This window comes from Phaseolus vulgaris, chromosome 9 (genome assembly GCF_000499845.2).
Source record: "Phaseolus vulgaris cultivar G19833 chromosome 9, P. vulgaris v2.0, whole genome shotgun sequence".
NCBI lineage: Eukaryota > Viridiplantae > Streptophyta > Magnoliopsida > Fabales > Fabaceae > Phaseolus > Phaseolus vulgaris.
This window is the reverse complement of record NC_023751.2, coordinates 17,338,496-17,359,234: the sequence shown is the minus strand read 5'-3', so window position 1 is coordinate 17,359,234 and position 20,739 is coordinate 17,338,496. Positions and strand designations below refer to the sequence as shown.

Below are 20,739 nucleotides of genomic sequence, written 5' to 3'. Positions count from 1 at the left end.
TACTAAAAAAGCGTGTGTTTATACCTCGTTCCAGTAAAACTGTTTATAAAAACTGGAGCCACTCGCTATCAAATACATAGAACAACAACAAAACAGACATACAACAAGATAAACTAGTCCCTCAAGCCCCTAATGAAGTAAAACAAGATGTACCAACCAACTAGCAAAACAAGGAAAGAGACAAAAAGAACAGCTCCTATTACCCCAGGCTTTTGGAGACTGTAGGGCTTGGGTAAAAATGATACATATCACCAAATACACTTGAAGGTAAACAAATCTATATCTAATTTATTGTCTGGATACTATTGTCTGCATGGTTTTCAGATTGTTGTTCATCTTTGAAATTGTCCCCATGTAACAAATGAGGGAAATTGTTTTCTTTTTTCTCAGCTTCACCAATATCATTGCAATTGCTCCCTTCTAACAATTCACTCGGAGGTTGTTCTGCTTTCTTGGCTTCATCTAAGTCTTTGGGGCTCAAAAAGCTTGGCTGGTTGGTGGAAGAAAGGAGTCTTGCCCACATTCTGTCAGTAATTACAACCTTGTTCTGCCTCTCAGTGATTCTCTGGTATCAAAATTTGAACATAAACTCTCTATTGTATAAAGATCAATTCTGAATATAAACCATCAATGTAAAATTGGAGAAGCAATAGAAAACAACTAGTCATGTTCATTCTGTACACAGTGCGCTAAAACATAAAACAAACTCTATGAATATTGTAAATATCATTCTTCCGTCCCAATGATAGTAGCTAACTAGCGAATATCTCTTCTTCTTTTTTTCCTTGAACGCAGGAATTTCCTAAGAAGACAATCCTGTTCAAGTCCGGCACACTCACAAAGGCACACTCACAAAATAGAACTCAAAATCCAACCGCTTAAGCCCCATCCCCTTGATAATAAAAAATAAGAATAGAAAATTATTGTACCCAAACCAAAAAAAGAGGAAAACATTATGAAACAATCCAACATTTGGGTAAGGATATGTAGTAACTCACATTGAATGGAATATAAGTATGTCTGCCATTGACCAGTCCAACTGTAAATCCGCTATACCCTGCCATTACACCATGGACTGCACTCTGAGCAAGAAGTGTACAGTTGACATTATCTGATGCGTTGCTTGGAATTGCCCGGATCATGTAGGTTGGATCTAGCAGATACAAAAAAAAAAGCTTATTCCACCAAGCAGAACACTCAGTTAGAAATTAAATAGTTGTTAAATTCGAATATTTAGAAACTTTTCAAATCCCAAATGAAAATGGAAGACTAAGTAAAGCTATAAATAATAGGTCAAAAGAAGAAGAAAATAATGTAAGAGAAACTGACCTATATATTTAAGATTGATGGCAATTTTATCCTTCCTTGCAAAGTGGTCCTATTACAGAACGAAAAATGTTTTTTAAAAGGGAAAGAAAGAGAATTGTACAATTGATTTTTCTAACTAAAAAACCCTAAAACATGACTTGTAAATGTACTACTCTCCGTGTCACCTACGCGGACATCAAGTGGGATTAGCAAAATAAATACCATTACAGAACCAAATACTCAATAAGGCACTAATAAGGTATTAAGGTTATTGGGAGTTAATTTAGGCCCATCCAGATAAAAGTCTATTAAAATACTATAAATAGGTTTACATTTATGAGGTATACATTGTTTATTGATAGCTCATTTATTACGCTTTGTTGACTTGAGCTTCATCTGTACAGGCCCACATCACCCCTCTAGATTAGAGAAGTGCGAAGGAGACATCCTAGCATGACACAAAACTCGAAGACACAAGCAAACAAGCACGAGAGCAAGTTGAAAAACGCATCTCGATCTTAAAAGGTCATTTCAGTCCTGGTAAGAACAGTAAATATATATATATATATAGATAAACAATATACAACTACACACACATATGCCATCTAACAATTTGCTGAGATGGAGAGGACTACGATAAGTTGTGAGCTATTTACTATTATATACACAGTAGTGATAGTGCAGAGGAAACAAAATCAGGAAAAACTCACCTCAAAATGTTTCACCAGATGACGCATAACAAATTTCTAACTACTTTTGTATTTTTTAACAGTTCAAGAATCCAAAAATGTTTTTAGTGCTCAGCAAGGCAGAGATTAGATTATCATGGACATCTATCTTAAGGGAGTGAAATACAGCCCAATAAGATAGAAATTAATCAAAAGAATATTGTTAGGTAACCACTTCACTAATTAATTACAATATATCAGTAGTTATCCTGAATAAGTTAATTGAGTGGAGAAAATTAGAAGTTTTAAGGCAAGTTTCCTACATAGATAAGACGAGGAGACAAAAAGGGAGGGATATAATTAGAGAACGGGGAGATAATTCCATACAAATTCATTGATTTTTATATAATTCTGATCCAGCTTCTATCAAATATTGTCCAACCAATTAATAAAAATTTGAAAGATCTCCCCAAGTAATTAATTCCTCAGAGATGTATAATTATGCAAGTAGAATTATACTACAAAAATTCCAAGGAAAAAGAATTATGTTTTAAGAACCATCTCATGTATAACAATACCTTGATCTTATGAGATATCCATAAACCAACATCTTGAAGTAATTTGTTTCCAGAAGCATCTTTCTGGTCCATGGCTTGCATGCTTTCAGTAAGAAGATCTTGTCCTGCTCCCTCAGCTATGACTATGACCATATGTCCATTTTCTTTCAGCCTTTTCTCAATAAATTCAAAAAGTCCACCCTTTCCTTCAAGGTAGAAGGGTGATTCTGGAATCAAGCAACAGTCTACATCTCTGCTAGCAAGAGTAGCATACATAGCAATAAAGCCTGCAGTCACAGTACTCGTCATAACACAGGAAAAGGAAAACAAATAGATCCAGCTCCTGTAAAAGAACTGGTCTTCTTTGGAGGATAAAATGCACTTACAATTGTTGATTAAAAAATAAACAGTTGAGAATTATGATAAAATCAAATAAAGTACGAAAAGTTTCCAAAGTTAGTAACAATCTCAATCTTTTTCTTCTTCTATTAACAGTTATCAGTGCCTTTATCCTCTAAATTTTAGAGGAGCTAATTCAAAAAAACACAAGTCTGATTGAGAGCCAACAGGGAAACCAATTTGGGCTTAAATAATCTGAATTAGATGCCTAAAAAATATAAAAAAAATGCAAAGTATTCATACCACTATAACGTCCCATTAGCTTTACAACACCAATGCCATTCTCAATACTTTCAGATTCAACATGAGCTGCATTAATGGCACGTTGAGCCTCCTCGACCGCAGTATCAAAACCAAAGGATTTGTCAATAACCTAAAGTAAAACAAGATAATTCCCACATGAAGTTTTCTCAAACATAGATAACCAACACTTCAGATGCATTTTAATAGTAACGTTAGAGTTCTAGACAAACAAAATGACATGACATTTTGATCAAGCATACCGGGATGTCATTATCTATGGTTTTGGGAATTCCAGCAATTGCTACCTTCAGACCCCGCCGTCTAACTTCCTGTATAATACCAAAATATATTCATAATGCTTAATTCATATATTAAAAGATGCCAAGAACAATTACAGGTCAATCAGGCAGTCATTAATTTTATGCTACCAAATTTGTTTAAGTAAAATCACATGCTCCTAACAGGCCCTTGAAACTATCATGAAGCTCGACCCATATGTAAAAGGCAGTACTGCACCACAGAAACTCAATTTGAAAACCAACATAGTTTAAGGTGACTCTATTTAATTTGACACTGAAACTACATTTACATGAGGTATAAACTATCATCATTGTGCTGTTTATTGGAATGAAACAAAAAGGGCTCAAATGTAAGATCAGAAATAGCATTTATTACAAAAATATACAGTTCCCCACCTTGCACAAATAGAAGGGATGAATGTGAGACTTGTTAGTTGTACTACTCTTTGATAAGAGTGATAAGATGATGTCGGTTACCTAACATCAGCTCGGATTAGAGGAATAAACACCATTACGCAACTAAATATTTAGTATTACTAATCAGGTATTGAGGCTATTGGATCGATTTAATCCAGGCTCATTGTTAGGACACAACATAAGGAAAATAAGGAGAGAGTTTGGAAAGTGTATCAGAGGAGAAATAAAGGATAGGTGGCAGTTAGTGGTTAGGAAGGGTTGGTCTTTAAATAAAGACCAACCGGTTTGGGGAAAGGGATGTTTTTGGTGAATTCAGTTTGTTAACAGGTTCATTCCTGTGGAGAAGGAAAACTTGTTTCCTTGGTTGTTATCCAAATACAATGTACAATTCCAATAATACAGAGGTCATTCAGTATTTTTCTCTGTCTTCGTGGTGTCTCTGTGTGAGTTCTGGGTACGTAACAAATTGGTCTGACCTGCCGGATCCAAAAGAAAAATCGAGAACAAGGAGTAAGGGATGGAACAGAGAACAGGGGCATTAGAAAAATTAGCCAGCGAACAGGGGAAGATGATGGTGGAGATGAAGACGGAGATTCATGGGTTGAAGGAGAGTCTTCTTGACATAAAAGAATTGTTGAGGGACATCAAGAAGGGAGATAGAGCATCCGACGGAGGGGAAAGCTCGGTGAATGGAGGAGAAAGAAGGAGTGAGCAGTCATGACACGGGTCAAAATCTGATATGGAAGAGGAAGAAGAACTGAGATCATGGACACAGAGGGTGGAGTTGCCCAGTTTTGAAGGAACAGATCCGTTGGGATGGGTGGCAAGAGCTGAAAAGTTTTTCAAAGTGTAGAAGGTATCAGGCCAGGAAAGACTGCATCTGGCTTTCGTCAGCATGGAGGGCAGTGCCAACTCTTGGTTCACGTTCTGGAGAAAGAACTCCAAGAACCATTCTTGGGAAGAATTTTCAATGGCTTTAAACAGGAGATTTGGGGGAAAAGAAAGGCGTTCGGTCTTTGAGAAGCTAGCCAAACTCAAACAGAATGGAAGAGTGGAGGATTACATTCAAGATTTTGAAGGACTAGTGTCCCAGGCACCGTTGACAGGGGAAGAGCAGTTACTGGGATATTTTTTTGCGGGGTTACAACCCCGAATTCGAAATCAGATCAGACCCCATGAACTAAAAGAAGTGATGAGGGCAATGGAGATTGCTCTTGATGTAGAGGAGGCCTTAAAAGAAGAAAAAGGAGGCAGCACAGGGTATAGGAGTATGGGCTTTTTTGGGCATTCGTGAATAACTAGGCGAACAGAAGTATATAGGGGAACAGCGGTCCCGCGACGTCAAGTATGGCGAGAAATGCAAGGAAGGAAACTGCATCATCCAACCAAGAGTTCCGTCCAGGGAAAGGGGCAAGGAACAAAGGATCAAGGACACTGCCTTACCCGAAGTATGTGAGACGAAGGGAAAAGGGTAGGTGTTTTCACTGTGGAGGGGCTTACAACCCAGAACATCGCTATCCAGAGAAGAACTTAAGAGTGAGTAATCATTTGTGTAGAGGAGGAAGGAAGTCCAGTGGATGAGAATCAGGGCTTGTTGGGGCAGATTGAAGAAATTGGAGAGGAGGAGGAAGAAGAGAGGGAGTATCACCAAATGGATCTGTCCATTTTTTCTGCGGGAGGTCTAACACAACCGCATACCATGAAATTACAGAGGTCCATTAAAAATAGACCAGCAATGGTGTTAATTGACAATGGGGCTAGCCACAATTTTATCTTGACAGAGCTGGTCAAACAGTTGGGATTACATGTGGAATCCACACCAACGTACAACGTGAGACTGGGGATGGCCATAAAAAAACAGCAAGTGGGTGTTGTCCAGAGATAGAGGTATACCTGGGAAATTACATGATCAAGGAGACCTTCTTCTTATTTGAGTTCAGAAGTGTAGACGTGATTTTGGAGTGGCATGGCTGGCAACGTTGGGGGAAGTGAAAATAAATTGGAAGACGTTGACCATGAGTTTTTGCATAGAAGGAGAGAAAGTGCACATCAAAGGAGATCACAAGTTAGCTAGAACATTGGTAACACCAAAGGCACTCAAAAAAGAGAGCGAGATTGAGGCAATGTCCCAAGTATGGGGGATGGAAGGCGCGACCCAATCCAGTCCAAATCAGTCTGGGAATAACCGAGAGCTTGCAGAATTAACGCTGGAGCAAACAACAGATTTGGACAGAGTGTTGAGGGAGTATGAGGGGGGTTTTGAAGAACCCAAGCAACTACCTCCCAGCAGAGCAATTGATCATAAAATCCCTATTAAAGCAGGGGTGGACCACATTAATGTTAGGCCATACCGGTACCCATATCTGCTGAAGTCAGAAATAGAAAAACAAGTGGAGGAAATGATGAAGAGCGGGATAATCAGGCCTAGCAATAGCCCTTATTCTAGTCCAGTGATACTCGTTAAAAAAAAGGATGGCAGCTAGAGATTTTGCGTGGATTATAGGGCCCTGAACAAGGCTACTATTCCAAATAAGTTTCCTATTCCGGTGATAAAAGAACTGTTAGATGAATTGTATGGAGCCCATTTCTTTTCTAAGGTAGATCTAAGGGCAGGATACCATCAAATCCGCATGCATGAATCGGATATACCCAAGACCGCCTTTCGTACCCACCATGGACATTATGAAACGTTGGTTATGCCATTTGGATTAACTAATGCGTCGGCCATGTTTCAGTGCACAATGAATGGCATTTTACAAGAAGTTTGTGCTGGTCTTCTTTGACGACATTCTGATTTATAGTAAAACGTGGGAGGAGCACTTGGAACACCTGGGCCAGGTTCTGAAGACACTGCAGCAACACCAGTTTTACGCAAACTATAAGAAATGCGAATTTGGCAAGCAAGAGGTGCAGTATTTGGGGCACATTATTTCAGGACAAGGGGTTCAAATGGATCCTCAGAAGGTTTCAGTCATCTTGCAGTGGGTAGCACCTAAATCCTTGAAAGCTCTAAGAGGATTCTTGGGACTAACGGGGTACTATAGGAGGTTCATATACAACTATGGACGTTTGGCTAGGCCCTTAACTCAACTGCTTAAGAAGGGGAATTTTGGGTGGACAGCAGAGAGCATGGAAGCCATGCAGCAATTAAAGACAGCAGTCACGACCGCGCCGGTTTTAAGAATGCCAGATTTCAGCCAACCTTTCTGCATTGAGTGTGATGCGTCGGGCACAGGATTGGGAGCAATGTTGTCTCAGGAAAAACAACGAATCGTTTTTTTTAGTAAAGCATTGGCCGAGACCTCTCTCACAAAATCAATATACGAAAAGGAGTTAATGGCTTTGGTGTTAGCTATTCAGCATTGGAGACCATATCTGTTGGGGCAGAATTTCACAATATACACAGATCAGAAGAGCCTGAGGTATCTCTTGGAACAGCGGATTACCACCCAGAACCAACAAAATTGGTTAGCCAAATTACTGGGGTATGACTTTGACATTGTGTATAAACCTGGAGCGTCTAATAGAGTGGCAGACGCATTGTCACAAAGATGGGAGGAAGAGGAAGAAAGAACGGCGGAAATCAATGTCTTGTCCAAACCTTATTGGGAGGACGTGGAAGTAGTGGAAGAAGAAAATCTACAAGACCTGATGTTAAAGAAGATTATGGAGGAGTTAAAAAATCAATCCGGAGACACACAGAAATTATACCCTAGAGAATGGAAGATTACATTATAAGGGGCGGATGGTGATATCAGCGTCGTCAAGTTGGATACCCAGGCTACTGCACAAGTATCACACTACTCCGTTAGGGGGACACGCGGGAATTTTTCGCACCTATAGGAGAATAGGTCAGTCTCTACATTGGATGGGCATGAAAAAATCTGTCAATGACCATGTCCAAGCGTGTGTGGTGTGCCAACAAAATAAATATCAAACGTGTTCGCCTCAAGGCCTACTTCAGCCACTGCCGATTCCAAAAACAGTGTGGGAAGAGATAAGCATGGACTTCATTATCAGACTTCCTAAATCAGGTGGGAAGGACGCAGTTTTGGTGGTAGTAGATCGTCTAAGCAAGTATGGGCACTTCATTGCACTGAAACACCCGTATTCGCGAGAACGATCGCGGAGGTATTTGTGAAAGAGATAGTACGATTACATGGTATCCCATCGTTGATTGTAAGTGACAGGGATTCAACTTTTTTAAGCTTGTTTTGGAAGGAGCTGTTTAAGTTGCAGGGGAACGTTGAAGATGAGCACGACGTATCACCCCGAAACGGATGGTCACCGAAGTTTTGAATAGAACACTAGAGACGTACCTACGGTGTTTTAGTTCAGAACAACGAAAGTTGTGGGCGACGTTCCTTCCATGGGCAGAGTATTGGTATAACACTAGTTTTCACGGGGCGACGCAGTGTATGGCCGACCACCCCCTTCATTAGCACGCTTTGTGCCAGGAGAAACTATGGTAGAAGCAGTGGAGCAGGATTTGAGGAACCGGGATGAGGCCAACTTAAATTTCATCTAAGGAGGGCACAGGATCAAATGTCTCATTTTGCCAACCGCCATAGACGACCATCTCCAATTAAAATAGGAGATATGGTCTACTTGAAGATTCGGCCTCATAAGCAGTTGTCCATGCCCACTCAACTGCATCCAAAGCTGGCAGCCAAATACTATGGGCCTTTTCCAGTTGTAGCTGCAGTAGGGTCGGTGGCTTTTAAACTCCAACTACCTGACACAGCTCGAATACATCCGGTGTTCCATGTATCTCAACTAAAGCTGGTTGTAGGGTCGCACGAAGTTCAACCTGAATTACCGAAAGAGTTGCAAGACAGGCGGGAGGTTATTATTCAACAGAGATCTTGGATAGACGGGAGCGAATCGTCCAAGGAGCAAACATTCCGCAGATTCTAGTGAAATGGAATAAGGGGATAAGGACACGGCGACATGGGAAGACGTGAAGATCATCCAGGACCAGTTTCCAGAATTCAACCTTGAGGACAAGGTTGTTCTGTCTGAAGGGAGGACACAACATAAGGGAAATAAGGAGAGAGTTTGGAAAGTGTATTAGAGGAGAAATAAAGGGTAGGTGGCAGTTAGTGGTTAGGAAGGGTTGGTCTTTAAATAAAGACCAACCGGTCTGGGGAAAGGGATGTCTTTGGTGAATTCAGTTTGTTAACAGGTTCATTCCTGTGGAGAAGGAAAACTTGTTTCCTTGGTTGTTATCCAAATACAATGTACAATTCCAATAATACAGAGGTCATTCAGTATTTTTCTCTGTGTCTTTGTGGTGTCTGTGTGTGAGTTCTGGGTACGTAACACTCATCCAGGTAAAAGTCCACTAAAATATAATAAATTGGTCCACATTTATAAGGTATACATTATGTATTGATTGCATATTTATTGGGCTTTCAATATACTTTGTTGACATGAGCGTTGGAATGTTTCTGCAGGCACACCATCCCCTCTCGGTCAAAGAAGTGTGAAGGAGACATTTGACGCGTCTTGAAACATGAAGACACAAGCAAGAAAGCGAACCTTAATGGAGCGCATTGTCAAGGTGGCGCTTAACATATGAAACTTGAATCCCGAGGTGGCATTACACCACATGGTCACTACTCTAAGACTAGGCAAAAAGCCCACAATCATATTGGATGAACTAAGACATCGGGCGGCTAATTTCATATGGTTAGAAGAACTTAAATACTTCAGCAACAAGGTCCGATTTGAGACACCACACGCCAAGAAAAGAATACCTAGGGGTAGGGTTTCAAGCGAAGTGCTCAACAGATAACTCGAGACGCTTGGAGCAAAGCCTAACTGTTGGGATGAAGTTAAATTGGTGCCATGTTTAGTAGTTAAAGCACCCCCATTGTCAACTCGTCAAAAGGAAAGCGAATGTGAATATCAATGATCAAGCACACATACATGAAGAAGAACTCGTCCGAGAACCCTTCTCAATCATGACATACATTATCAATGGCACTCACCCAATCTATTAAAATGATGTCTTCCTCCACGGAAGCATCAAGCATACTGACACTCTTGTTGAACGTACAAACATGACGACCGATACTTCAAAAAATATTCTCGCATGTTAGGCTCAACCCATTCATAACCTTGTTGAAGTAGTAAGTCATCCTCCACCCATTCTAAGGCCATCATTACAGTCAAATCATAAACGTATTGACCATTGCTAACCTCCTCAACACTAGATGATTTCTAGAGAATCGTCATCTACATTTACTTTCTCAAATAATCGGTCTTCCTTAGCCAACAATCCACCAGAAGAAGTCTTAGAGCCTGAATGAGTAGGCATACTAACCTAACGAAAACGATATGTTTATCTGCCTCCTAGACCAAAATTTATAAACAAGTTGTCCCACAAAAGGGACCAACTCTATTTATAGACACGACACAAGATCGCAACAACCATCACCACTTAGATTTTTAAGATCCTACAATCCTTGAATGTGAACCACTTTCACTTCCCAAGAGTGTAATTGCCAACACACGTTTCTTCATAACTACTGACATGATTGATTTTAAACCTCTTATCACTTCCATCTAAAATCTTTATTCCTAGTCATTTCTCAAGCATGAGGGGTCAGTCTAATGTGATAGACAAAAAGGTCTCAACCACAAAAGAAATGGAAATTTTCTTTCCTTCGTAAACCTTTCAACTGCCTCTCGAGCCTAGGGGGGCAATGTATTACTGGGGGGCTAGATGGTATCGATCATCTACACCAACATCAGATCGGATTAGCAAAATAAACACCATTAAGAAACTAAATATTTGGTAAGGCACTAATTAGATATTAAGGATATTGGATAGAGTTAATCTAGGTAAAAGCCCATTAAAATATTATAAATAGGTTCACATTTATGAAGTATACATGGTTCATTGATTGCACATTTATTACGCTTTCAATACGCTTTGCTAACATAAGAATCAAAGTGTCTTTGCAGACACATCATCCCTCTCAGTCAGAAAAGTGCGGAGGAGACATCCTGGCATGTCTCGAAACCTAAAGACACAAGCACACAAGCACAAGAGAGAAAGTTGAAGGCATCATGGTCTTATATGGTTATTCAGTCCTTGTAAGAACGTCATTAATTATTAATAATCTATAATTTGTCATCTGAAATTATTTTATTTGTACTATCTTCTCTTAGTGTCGTCAGCAAGTAGAGTGAACATGTGTAAGCTTATGCAATGTCAACTAAGATGCAGAAAGCAAATTAAACTTGGAATGCCTGATTAGCTGGCTTCATTAAACATAATCAAGAAAATCAACAAATAAACCAAAATAAATTACACAAATATGCCACTCATAAAAGGTATATATTAAACATATTTTTTCTTCAATGAAATTGTATTCTTATTTTTTTATTGTAGACCAAAGATAGAAAAATTACATTATTAAAAACTTAGAATTTCTATACCTACCTCATAAATCACAGCTGCTCCTCTTTGTGTACCATCTCCTCCAATAATATAAACCTGCAATAATAACCCAAACAATGAAAACCCATGCAATGACAATAACCTACTAAGGTTTCAAGCACATTGATATAACAAAACTCTAAATTTGTGATCCCAGCATTCATCATCATTAGAAACTTTATTATAATACAGTTGACACATAAGGTAAACCTGATTAATTCCTCGATCCTGGATGCTGTCAACTATCTTGCCAGTATCGTGGCCTCCTCGTGAGGTGCCAAGAATTGTACCCCCACGCTTATGGATGTCATTGACCACCTTAGGTGTTAAATTAATGGTGTTCTTGGAATAAAAACCTCTATAGCCTCCCTGTGTAATATTGGATACAATATAGTAGTGAAGACAAGGGATCAATAAGTAACTGAGGTTAAAAAACCAACAGGAAAAATAATGTGAATAGTAAATCGTCTTTATGAAACCCAAAAGTCTGTTCAGTCAGGTATCCACAGAATATTCTCATTAAACACCTGCATTAATTTGCCAGAACTTGCAAAAACAATGAAATGCACACATCTCATGTAAACACTACATCACACTTTGTATTCAATATGTTGCCTTTTCAAAATGTAGGATTCATCTAACCTACCAATTATTGGAATGCTTTCATTTAAGAAAAAAAGGCTCATAATCTGTTGCATAGCCATTGGTCATCAAGGTTCCCAAATAAACATTGATTTGTTTTGTTACAAGAAATTCCAAACTGGTTCAGTAACAACAAAACAAAGAAAATTCCCAGATCTAAAGCCGTAAAGAAAAACCAAGCAGCTACGAAAGCTAGGTTGGATAAACTTCCTAATAAACATCTAAGGAAAAAGAAAATAGAATGAATTAAGGAGATAAGCTGAATCTAACTTCTTGGTGAGTTTAAATTAATTTATGAACCTTAACCTTTTTCTAAAGCCTTTTCATTTAACTTCTCCGTGAGCACTTATTAATTAACAGATTTTGGTATTCTTAACCTTAGAAAATCTTTTAACAAAAGCTCTCATAAGCTGGAAGCTAAACCAAATTTTTAATTCAGAAGTTGCAACTTAGACTACATTTAACTGTATTTAGGATGCCTCTAAAAAAAGAAAATAAGGAGTAAATCCAAACCAAGAGTGTGTACAAAATCAGAGTCTGTTTGGTTGATTGTCCGCTAAACTATCCATGCAATTTGATTTGCAAGGATGAAATAAAATTTACACACACAAAGAAGCCAGGGACAGAGAAGCACATCATAGCAGTGTCAGCTTTTTTACCTAATGCAAAGCAGAGGATATACAATCCAGAGCAACAGATTACGTAATGAACATACATCAAAGAGAATTTACTCACATCAATTCCAAGGACTTTGTTAACACCATACATGTAAGAAAGACCACAGACAATTTCCCTTATGACGGTATTGAGGCCAGGGCAGAGTCCGCCGCACGTGACAATGCAAGCGTGCACATCATCCGATTTAAAGTATACCTGAACAGCATTAGATTAGGAGTCGGTGAGTTGAAACAGAATTAATTATTCATTCTCAAATATGCTTAATATATGCAAACAACCAAAGGAAACTACCTTTTGTCGAGGGCCTGCACGTCTAAAATGTACACCTCTTGGACTATCCTTGTGAACAACAACCTATCAAAAAGGCAAAATAAAAGCATAAACAACAATGCATCTTGCTAGTGATGATATACAAGAAATAAATCCACGGTTCCATTTTTTTTTCCTTCTTCACCATCGAAAGAAAAAAGAGGTTCAGTCCAGTCTTTCTCATCAACGATAATTGATTAAGTATCAGAAACCAATGGAAAGGTTTTCCTGTTCCGCCAATCATCGAACAAAGCAATAATATATTAATTCAATCGCAAAGTCGTCGTTGAAATTGAACACGTCAGGCAACTCAAAATAGTACACAGCAGAAGTGTTTAAGATTGATGAAACGGAGAAATAAATGCACAAACAGGTCGCCATCGCAAATAAAAACAGATAGAACCTTCTGAGGCACAGTGTCGTCCATGTGCACGAAATACTGCCTGAAAAGATACAAAAAAAAAATAGAGAATCAACGTTTCGAACAGAACACATTCCAATATCAGATCACAATCACAGCACGAACCAGAGCGATTCACTTACTTAACAACCGAGTAAGCAGGATTGGACCGAAGCGGATTCGGATACGTCTGCAAATAGCAAAAAATATTACACATACAAGCGGCGAGTGAATGCGTCAATGTGACGCAGTTCGCAAATGTAATCGAGTAAATCCTAGAGAGAGAGAGATACAGGAAGATTTAAAATGTAGTCGGTGAAATGAGGAACGTCTTCGAGTATGTAACCAGCGTCGCCATGGACGATCTTCAACTGCGAATCAGAATCGCTGGACGCCATTGTTCTTCCCTACGGAATCTTTATTATTTCTCAGTTTCTTTTTTTTTTTTGCAAATTGTTTTTGGACTGTATAGTGTGGGTGAACGACGAAGCAGAAAGAGGGTGGAATGCGTGCGAAAAGAGAAATAACACTTATAGCTTGGTTGTGCGCCGATTGGTTTAGTTTCAACGAGAATCTGAGTTCTGACAGGTCACGATGGATCTTAACCGTCCACCCGCGTGATCGTGGTGGAGATGGACGATCAAGATCGAATCTGATACTATAGTAGAGTTGAGAGTGCGCGAGAAGTGCTTCTGGAATTCAAAGGACTTGGTTTTACCAAGATGCGGTGTTCGCAGAAAACAGGTGGCGCAGTTTTACCGGATACTGCTCATTCTAAGTTGTAGGACCAATGTTTTGGACTTCACTTTTACCTCTAGAAGCGGTATTTCCTTGCTTCGGACCAATTTTGAAATCATAATTACAAATCATCATGCAAATTCAAAATTTGCTCAACGCAATTAAAATCTTTATTATGTCAGCTCATTCTTTTATGGAAATATTTGTTTTGCCAAGTTTCAAAGTCTTTAATAACTTTTATACATAGCTAGCTCAATTATATAACATATTTATTATTTTTTACAAATACGATAATTAAAAAAAATTACTGTTAATTTTTTAAAATTTTCAGTGTAATATGACGATTATTTTTTATATTAATTTTTAAATAAAGATTAAATATGATATTTTTTTACTGATTTTTATCCCTTTTTAAAAATATTATTAGAATGAATTTTTGTTAATTTTTCTTACGTGAAAAAAAAATCCAATATAGATTAATATTAAGATGTTAAAAAAATTTATATTAATTAATTATTGATATAAATATTATAATATATTTTGTGCTGAAAATTCTTAAAAAAAATATATTAATTTTCTATTAAAAAAAATTCAAAAACCTATGTATAAATCTAAAAAAAATTACTAAAGCAATATATTTTCTAACAAAAACTCGTCTACTTAGACTATGATAACACAATAAAAACATATTTCACCATTTAAATAATTATTATTTCTTACATTTATTATTTTATACGTAAACAAAGATTAATAGTAACCAAATTTTTATATAGTAAAAAAAGTTATTATTTTTTTAATTTCATAAAGATAAAAAAGTAATAATTACCATTTCATATTACATATAACTTTTTAATATATTATAAAAGCACCTTTAAAAATGTACATCACATTTCATAATTTTATTACCTTTTTGCCTTAGAGAAAAATTCACTTTTTGTGATATATCAAAAAATTAATTATATTGCAGTCATTTAAAATTGCAATATAAAAGTTAATGTATTGAAAATAAATTATAAGTGTCTAAGTAAAATATAATTTTTAAAAATGCCAGGTAAAAATAATTTATTGAGTGAAAAAAAAGTAAGAATAACATTAAAAACAATAAAATTATAAGCAAATTATAAACATAAATTATTTTAGTTACCTAACACGTGTCAATAAATAAATATATTACTTAAGAGAACAATAGCTCGAAAATAATATAATTAAATTATTTTTAAAAATATTAATTTAATTATCTTGAAAATGCTGTTTTTCCAAAAAAAAAAAATTGATGAACTAGAACAATATATAATTAACTCAGTTGTAATCTGACAATTTGCCATGTGAAAAGTTGCCTTAAAACGTAAGCCTTTTTTTAACTATAATTAAGTATGACTTTTCAATCTTAAATCCTTAATAATTACAAACTTATAAATTTTACATGTAAAAATAAAAGGTTTTTTTATTAAGAGTTTACAAAAACAAGTTACCAAATATATAGTATAGATGTACACAAATAAATTAATATAAATAATATATGTATACACTAAATTTTTTATTATTTAATTCCATACAAAGTGAAAAATAATAAATATATAAATAATGTAAAAGGATCAGTCAATTATAATAAAACTAATTATAAATATATTGTTAAACTAAAAGATTATATACAATTTGTTTAAAAAAAAAATAGAACCACAACATTACCTTAAACTCAAGTAAATATTAAACATATATCTTCTAAAATACTTATCCTATCCTGTGTTTTTTTTATTTCAAGTCTTCTTATATTAAAATATATTATTAATATTGACTATTTTAAAAATAGTACTTTATAAATATATTTTATCTTTATAAGTTATTTGTATCTTAAACTTGTTACTTTGTGTTTCGTTATAATTCTTTACTTCTCACCTACTTAGATAAGAATATTATGATTTAAACAATCATCGAATAAGATATATAAATTAATAATAAACTTAAATTAAGCCTCCCATAGGAATCTTTCTTTTTTTTCCTCTAAAATCACTCCAAATTTATTCTCTCAAATCCCCTCCCCAATCCAAACACACAATTAAACTTCGATTTGAAGGTTTGTTTTAGTACGCAAATATAGTCTCACATCACTAAGGAGTCGATGTCAATAACACTTTATATACTTCTTCCTTCTCCAACCGGTTGAGGCATTTTTTAAGAACAACACCGACCTCTAAAGCAGAAAATACATTAAATGTGCTGATTGACTATAGCAATATTATCTCTCCGACTACCACTTATAAAATGATAAACATATAATTAAATACATTATACCATTCATAATTATGACAAATTATCAAGTGAAACTTAAACATATGTCTTTTAAAATATTTTTATTAAATATATTTTTTCAAAAACTAACATTTTATCCATCATAACATAAAAGATCGAAAAGAAAAATTTATCTTTGTAAGTAGCAGTATATTAACTAAATTAACATTCATATAAAACTCAATACTTTTGAACATAACTTTCATTACGGTCTCAATACACAATTTAAATAATTAGTGAACTAATGATATTTATTATAGTCATATGTGATAAACTTAATTCTTACAAATAACAAATTGGTAAACACATTGGTCCACCTTACATATACAATATAATCTAATACACCATATCACTCATAATTATAACACATCATTTCTCGACCAATTTAACTCATCGAAACATAATAGTTAAATATTTAAATTATAATAATTACACATATTAACACTTCAAATCAAGTTTAAATATATTTTAGACAAAAAAAAAAACTGTAGTTCTATGGATTAGATTGCTTAATCAAGATCAAGTTGCTTAACTGATATTTTTCCAATAAAACAAAATTCAAGATCTCTCCTTAGTTGAATTAGTATAGGTAACTTAAAGAGTAAGTATTGTCATTTAACATTTTACTAATATCTCCATTGATGTTTGACTCCATTTTGTGGTTTTTTTAGTAAAAGATGTGTAATTTTATTTATTGAAACTTCAATATTCCAATAACTAATTTTTTCTTATTCGAACAATCTCAACAAATTATATTTATTTAGTTTATTTTAACATCATGTACGTAAACGCAAAAGTATAACAATATTTTTTAAAGTTGGATATGTTGATGATTTAAAACCATATTACCTTTTATTAAAATTACTACAGTATTAAAGATACATTTGAAACACCAATTAACCTTTTTATTCGTGTATAGTAAAAAATGTTTGAATAGTAGGAATTGATTATATTTTACGTGATTTAATACTTTAATAATAACAATTATTTATGGCAAGAGATTCCAGTAAAATATATCCAAATCAAAGATATCGCTATCATTTAGTATAATCAATGAAACAGTGAGGAGGGAAAATAAGATCACAGGATAACGAAGTTCCAATTACAAATACAATTATTTGTGTGGTTTGGCAGAAAAAATAAGGGATTCAATAGGTTTTTTAAAAAACCATGCTAAAAAAACCAGGAAAAAATGCCAAAACAACACTCAAATAAATAGAGCCCACCTATTTCCTGTATTTCTATGAGAAATATGTGAGCCAAAAATATCCACAAACATTTTTTTAGAAAATTATATTAGAGTATAAGTAATATATTTTAAATGATCATGAATATTTTATTATTAAAATAAATAAATAAAATATAAATATAAATGTAAGTTATTCAGGTTTTATTTTAAAAGAATTACTATCTCTTTGAAAATCTTTTTTTCTTTTTTTTTTCTTCTCTATAAGATTATAACCTCCCCACTCATCAGAGTCAACCATTAAACTCTTGAAAGCAAAATCTATAAGATTATCTGATAGAGTTAGTTCAATTTTTACTCTTCTCTTTGAGTTAAATTTTGAACTTGTAGATCTGTCTCGATCTAAGTTTACGCATGTGACCATTTTTGTTTTAGGGTTAGTCTTTGTTAGGTGAGAGTCAGAGTGATACAATTAGATTCTTTATTAGGACTTTGTGGTGTATGTTAAACTACTATTGAAGCTTTTGGTAGGTTTGGGCTCCTAGTGAGCATTTGCTGAAGTAAAGGTAAAGGGAGCTAGTTTAAATTTTCAATAGAATCTTAGGCTAGAAGATCTGAATGTGAGGGTAACATGGTCACCAATTCAAAAAAATTGTTTGCAGGATTTTCTTGTTTTGAGTCGATTGAAAATTGATTTAAATTAAAATGGATTTATAGAATTTATTGGTTTAAGTTGATTGGAATTAAAATGTGAAATGGTAGATATTATAGATGTTCTTAAATATAACAATATTTTAACTATTTTCAAATTGATATATGTTTACATTCAATAAGAGATCTATAATAAAGTGAAAGGTCATTATCAAACTACAGTACCATGTGATTTTTTTAATATGGTTAAATATAACAATATTTTAACTATAATAATAAAAACAAATTTATGATGTTAATTATTTTTCTATTTTATTTTTATATTAATATTTAATTTTATTATTGTATTATGAACCGTTATTTTTTATTTTTTATAAAATATATCATAAAGTTTTTTAATTTAATTTTCTAAAATATATTTTTATATTTTCAATTTTCACAGTTGCTTTTCAAATTGAATTTTTGGAATTTTATTACCATTTTTTTTATCTTTTCGCTCTTTCTCATTTTATCTCTCTTCTACCTCAAATCTCTTGAAATCTAATAACATGACTCTCATGCTCTCAGTGTGTCTCTCATACTTTTTGTATCTCTCATATATAAGGATACACATCTCTCATACATACCGATACACATAAATTTATATTTCATTTAAATAAATACAAATATACATATAATAATAGTAAAATTAAAAATAAAAAATAAGGAAACGCCTATGTTCCCTTTAATAATAATAATAATCATAATTATACACCATTATATAAAAATATATATTTGATAATTTTCTTTAATATCATTTTTTAATTCAATTTTTTATTTTTTATTTTTTAATAAATAAAAAATAATGTATTTAATAAAATAAATAATTTTGAACTCTTTTTAAAAAAATTATGGTTACATAATTTTTCAATATTATTTTTATAAATTTTTGAATTTTTTTAACTCTTTTTTAATGGTTACATAATTTCGAACTCTTTTTTTAAAATAATGGTTACATAATTTTAATATATATATATAATTTGTATTATTTTTAATTAATTATTCGTAAAAATAATAAAATTATATATTTTTAATATAATAAAAATGTAAATACACTTTCGCTAATAATAATAATATTAGTAAAGTGACATTAAAGTAATATATTCTTATTATTGCTAATAAAAAGACTAATAGAAAGATAAATACATCCCGTGGAAAGATAATATGATTGAATAAGACAAAATAAAATAATAATTTCTTGTTAATACTTCTGATGTTTCAACAGTGGAGAGTGTTGAACATGATGCGAGTGTGGATATATGGAGCCTTGGTGTTCTGTGCTATGAATTTCTTTATGGGGTTCCTCCCTTTGAGGCTAAAGAGCATTCGGATACCTACAGGAGGTAAAACACTAATAAGTCGAAATGTAGATTAGCATCAGCATCATGCTCAGACTATTTTTATTTTATTATCCAGGGGATTGATGTTAAATAATTTAACCAACTAGGGTGCTTGTGCTACTGAATCTACTTCTGACTTTCATGTTACTGGTTTATTCTTATTTACTGCTTTGTAAGCATTAATTCAATCTAAATCGTAGTGGAAGTGGATCTCATGTGCCCTTTTGGAAACTTTTTTTTTATAGGATAGTACATGTGGATCTCAAGTTCCCTCCTAAACCAATTGTGTCTTCTGGTGCAAAGGATCTTATCAGTCAGGTTTGTGTTGTCAACTTAGTAGATTTGTTGAAGCATTTTTGCCTAAACTTTTTCCTCTATTCTTTTTATTTGCAGATGCTGATCAAGGATTCCTCACAACGGTTACCATTGCACAAACTCCTAGAACATCCATGGATTGTTCAGAATGCGGAGCCTTCTGGTGTATATAGGAGCTAGCATACCTTATCGTTCTTAAAACATGAAACACTAATGTTTTGGACTTCACTTTTTCCTGTAGAAGCGGTATTTCCTTGCTTCGGACAAATCATAATTACAAATCAGCATGCAAATTCAAAATTTGCTCAACGCAATTAAAATCTTTATTGTGTCAGCTCATTCTTTTATGGAATGTTTTTTTTTTGCCAAGTTTTGCTTATTTGTTAGTCAAAGTCTTTAATAACTTTTAGATACATAGCTAGCTCAATTATATAACGTATTTATTATTTTTTACAAATTTGATAATTAAAAATACTTTACTGTTAATTTTTTTAAATTTTCAGTGTAATATGACGGTTATCTTTTATATTAATTTTTAAATAAAGGTTAAATATGAAATATTTTTACTGATTTTTATCCATTTCAAATTTTAAAATTCCGAGTATTTGTATTTAAAATGTTATTGGAATGAAATTTTGTTAAACTATTTTACGTGAGAATTTTTTTTAATGCAAATTAAGATTAGGATGTTAAAATATTTTATATTAACGTAAATATTATAATATATTTTACATTTAAAATTTCTAAAAAAAATGTTAATTTTCTATATGAAAATCTAAAGTTTAGACTATAACTACACAATAAAAACATA

The 20,739-nt window shown here is 34.0% G+C and overlaps 2 protein-coding genes across 2 annotated transcripts; one reads left to right on the top strand and one right to left on the bottom strand.

Annotated features, from left to right (window-relative positions):
- On the bottom strand, nucleotides 1–14,137 carry LOC137822966 (ATP-dependent 6-phosphofructokinase 6-like). The gene is made up of 13 exons (XM_068628019.1): nucleotides 13,664–14,137; nucleotides 13,514–13,560; nucleotides 13,374–13,413; nucleotides 12,953–13,015; nucleotides 12,719–12,856; nucleotides 11,552–11,710; nucleotides 11,345–11,398; nucleotides 3,436–3,504; nucleotides 3,176–3,305; nucleotides 2,555–2,820; nucleotides 1,330–1,378; nucleotides 999–1,153; nucleotides 1–565 (listed from the first exon to the last, which is right to left on the bottom strand). The coding sequence occupies exons 1-13, from the start codon at nucleotides 13,766–13,768 to the stop codon at nucleotides 284–286; spliced, it is 1,557 nt and encodes a 518-aa protein (XP_068484120.1). The 5' UTR covers nucleotides 13,769–14,137; the 3' UTR covers nucleotides 1–283.
- A 1,015-nt stretch (nucleotides 14,138–15,152) lies between these two features.
- Nucleotides 15,153–20,262, top strand: LOC137822271 (serine/threonine-protein kinase Aurora-1-like). The gene is made up of 4 exons (XM_068627159.1): nucleotides 15,153–15,159; nucleotides 19,499–19,616; nucleotides 19,859–19,931; nucleotides 20,007–20,262. The coding sequence occupies exons 1-4, from the start codon at nucleotides 15,153–15,155 to the stop codon at nucleotides 20,106–20,108; spliced, it is 300 nt and encodes a 99-aa protein (XP_068483260.1). The 3' UTR covers nucleotides 20,109–20,262.
- The last annotated feature ends 477 nt before the right edge of the window (nucleotides 20,263–20,739 follow it).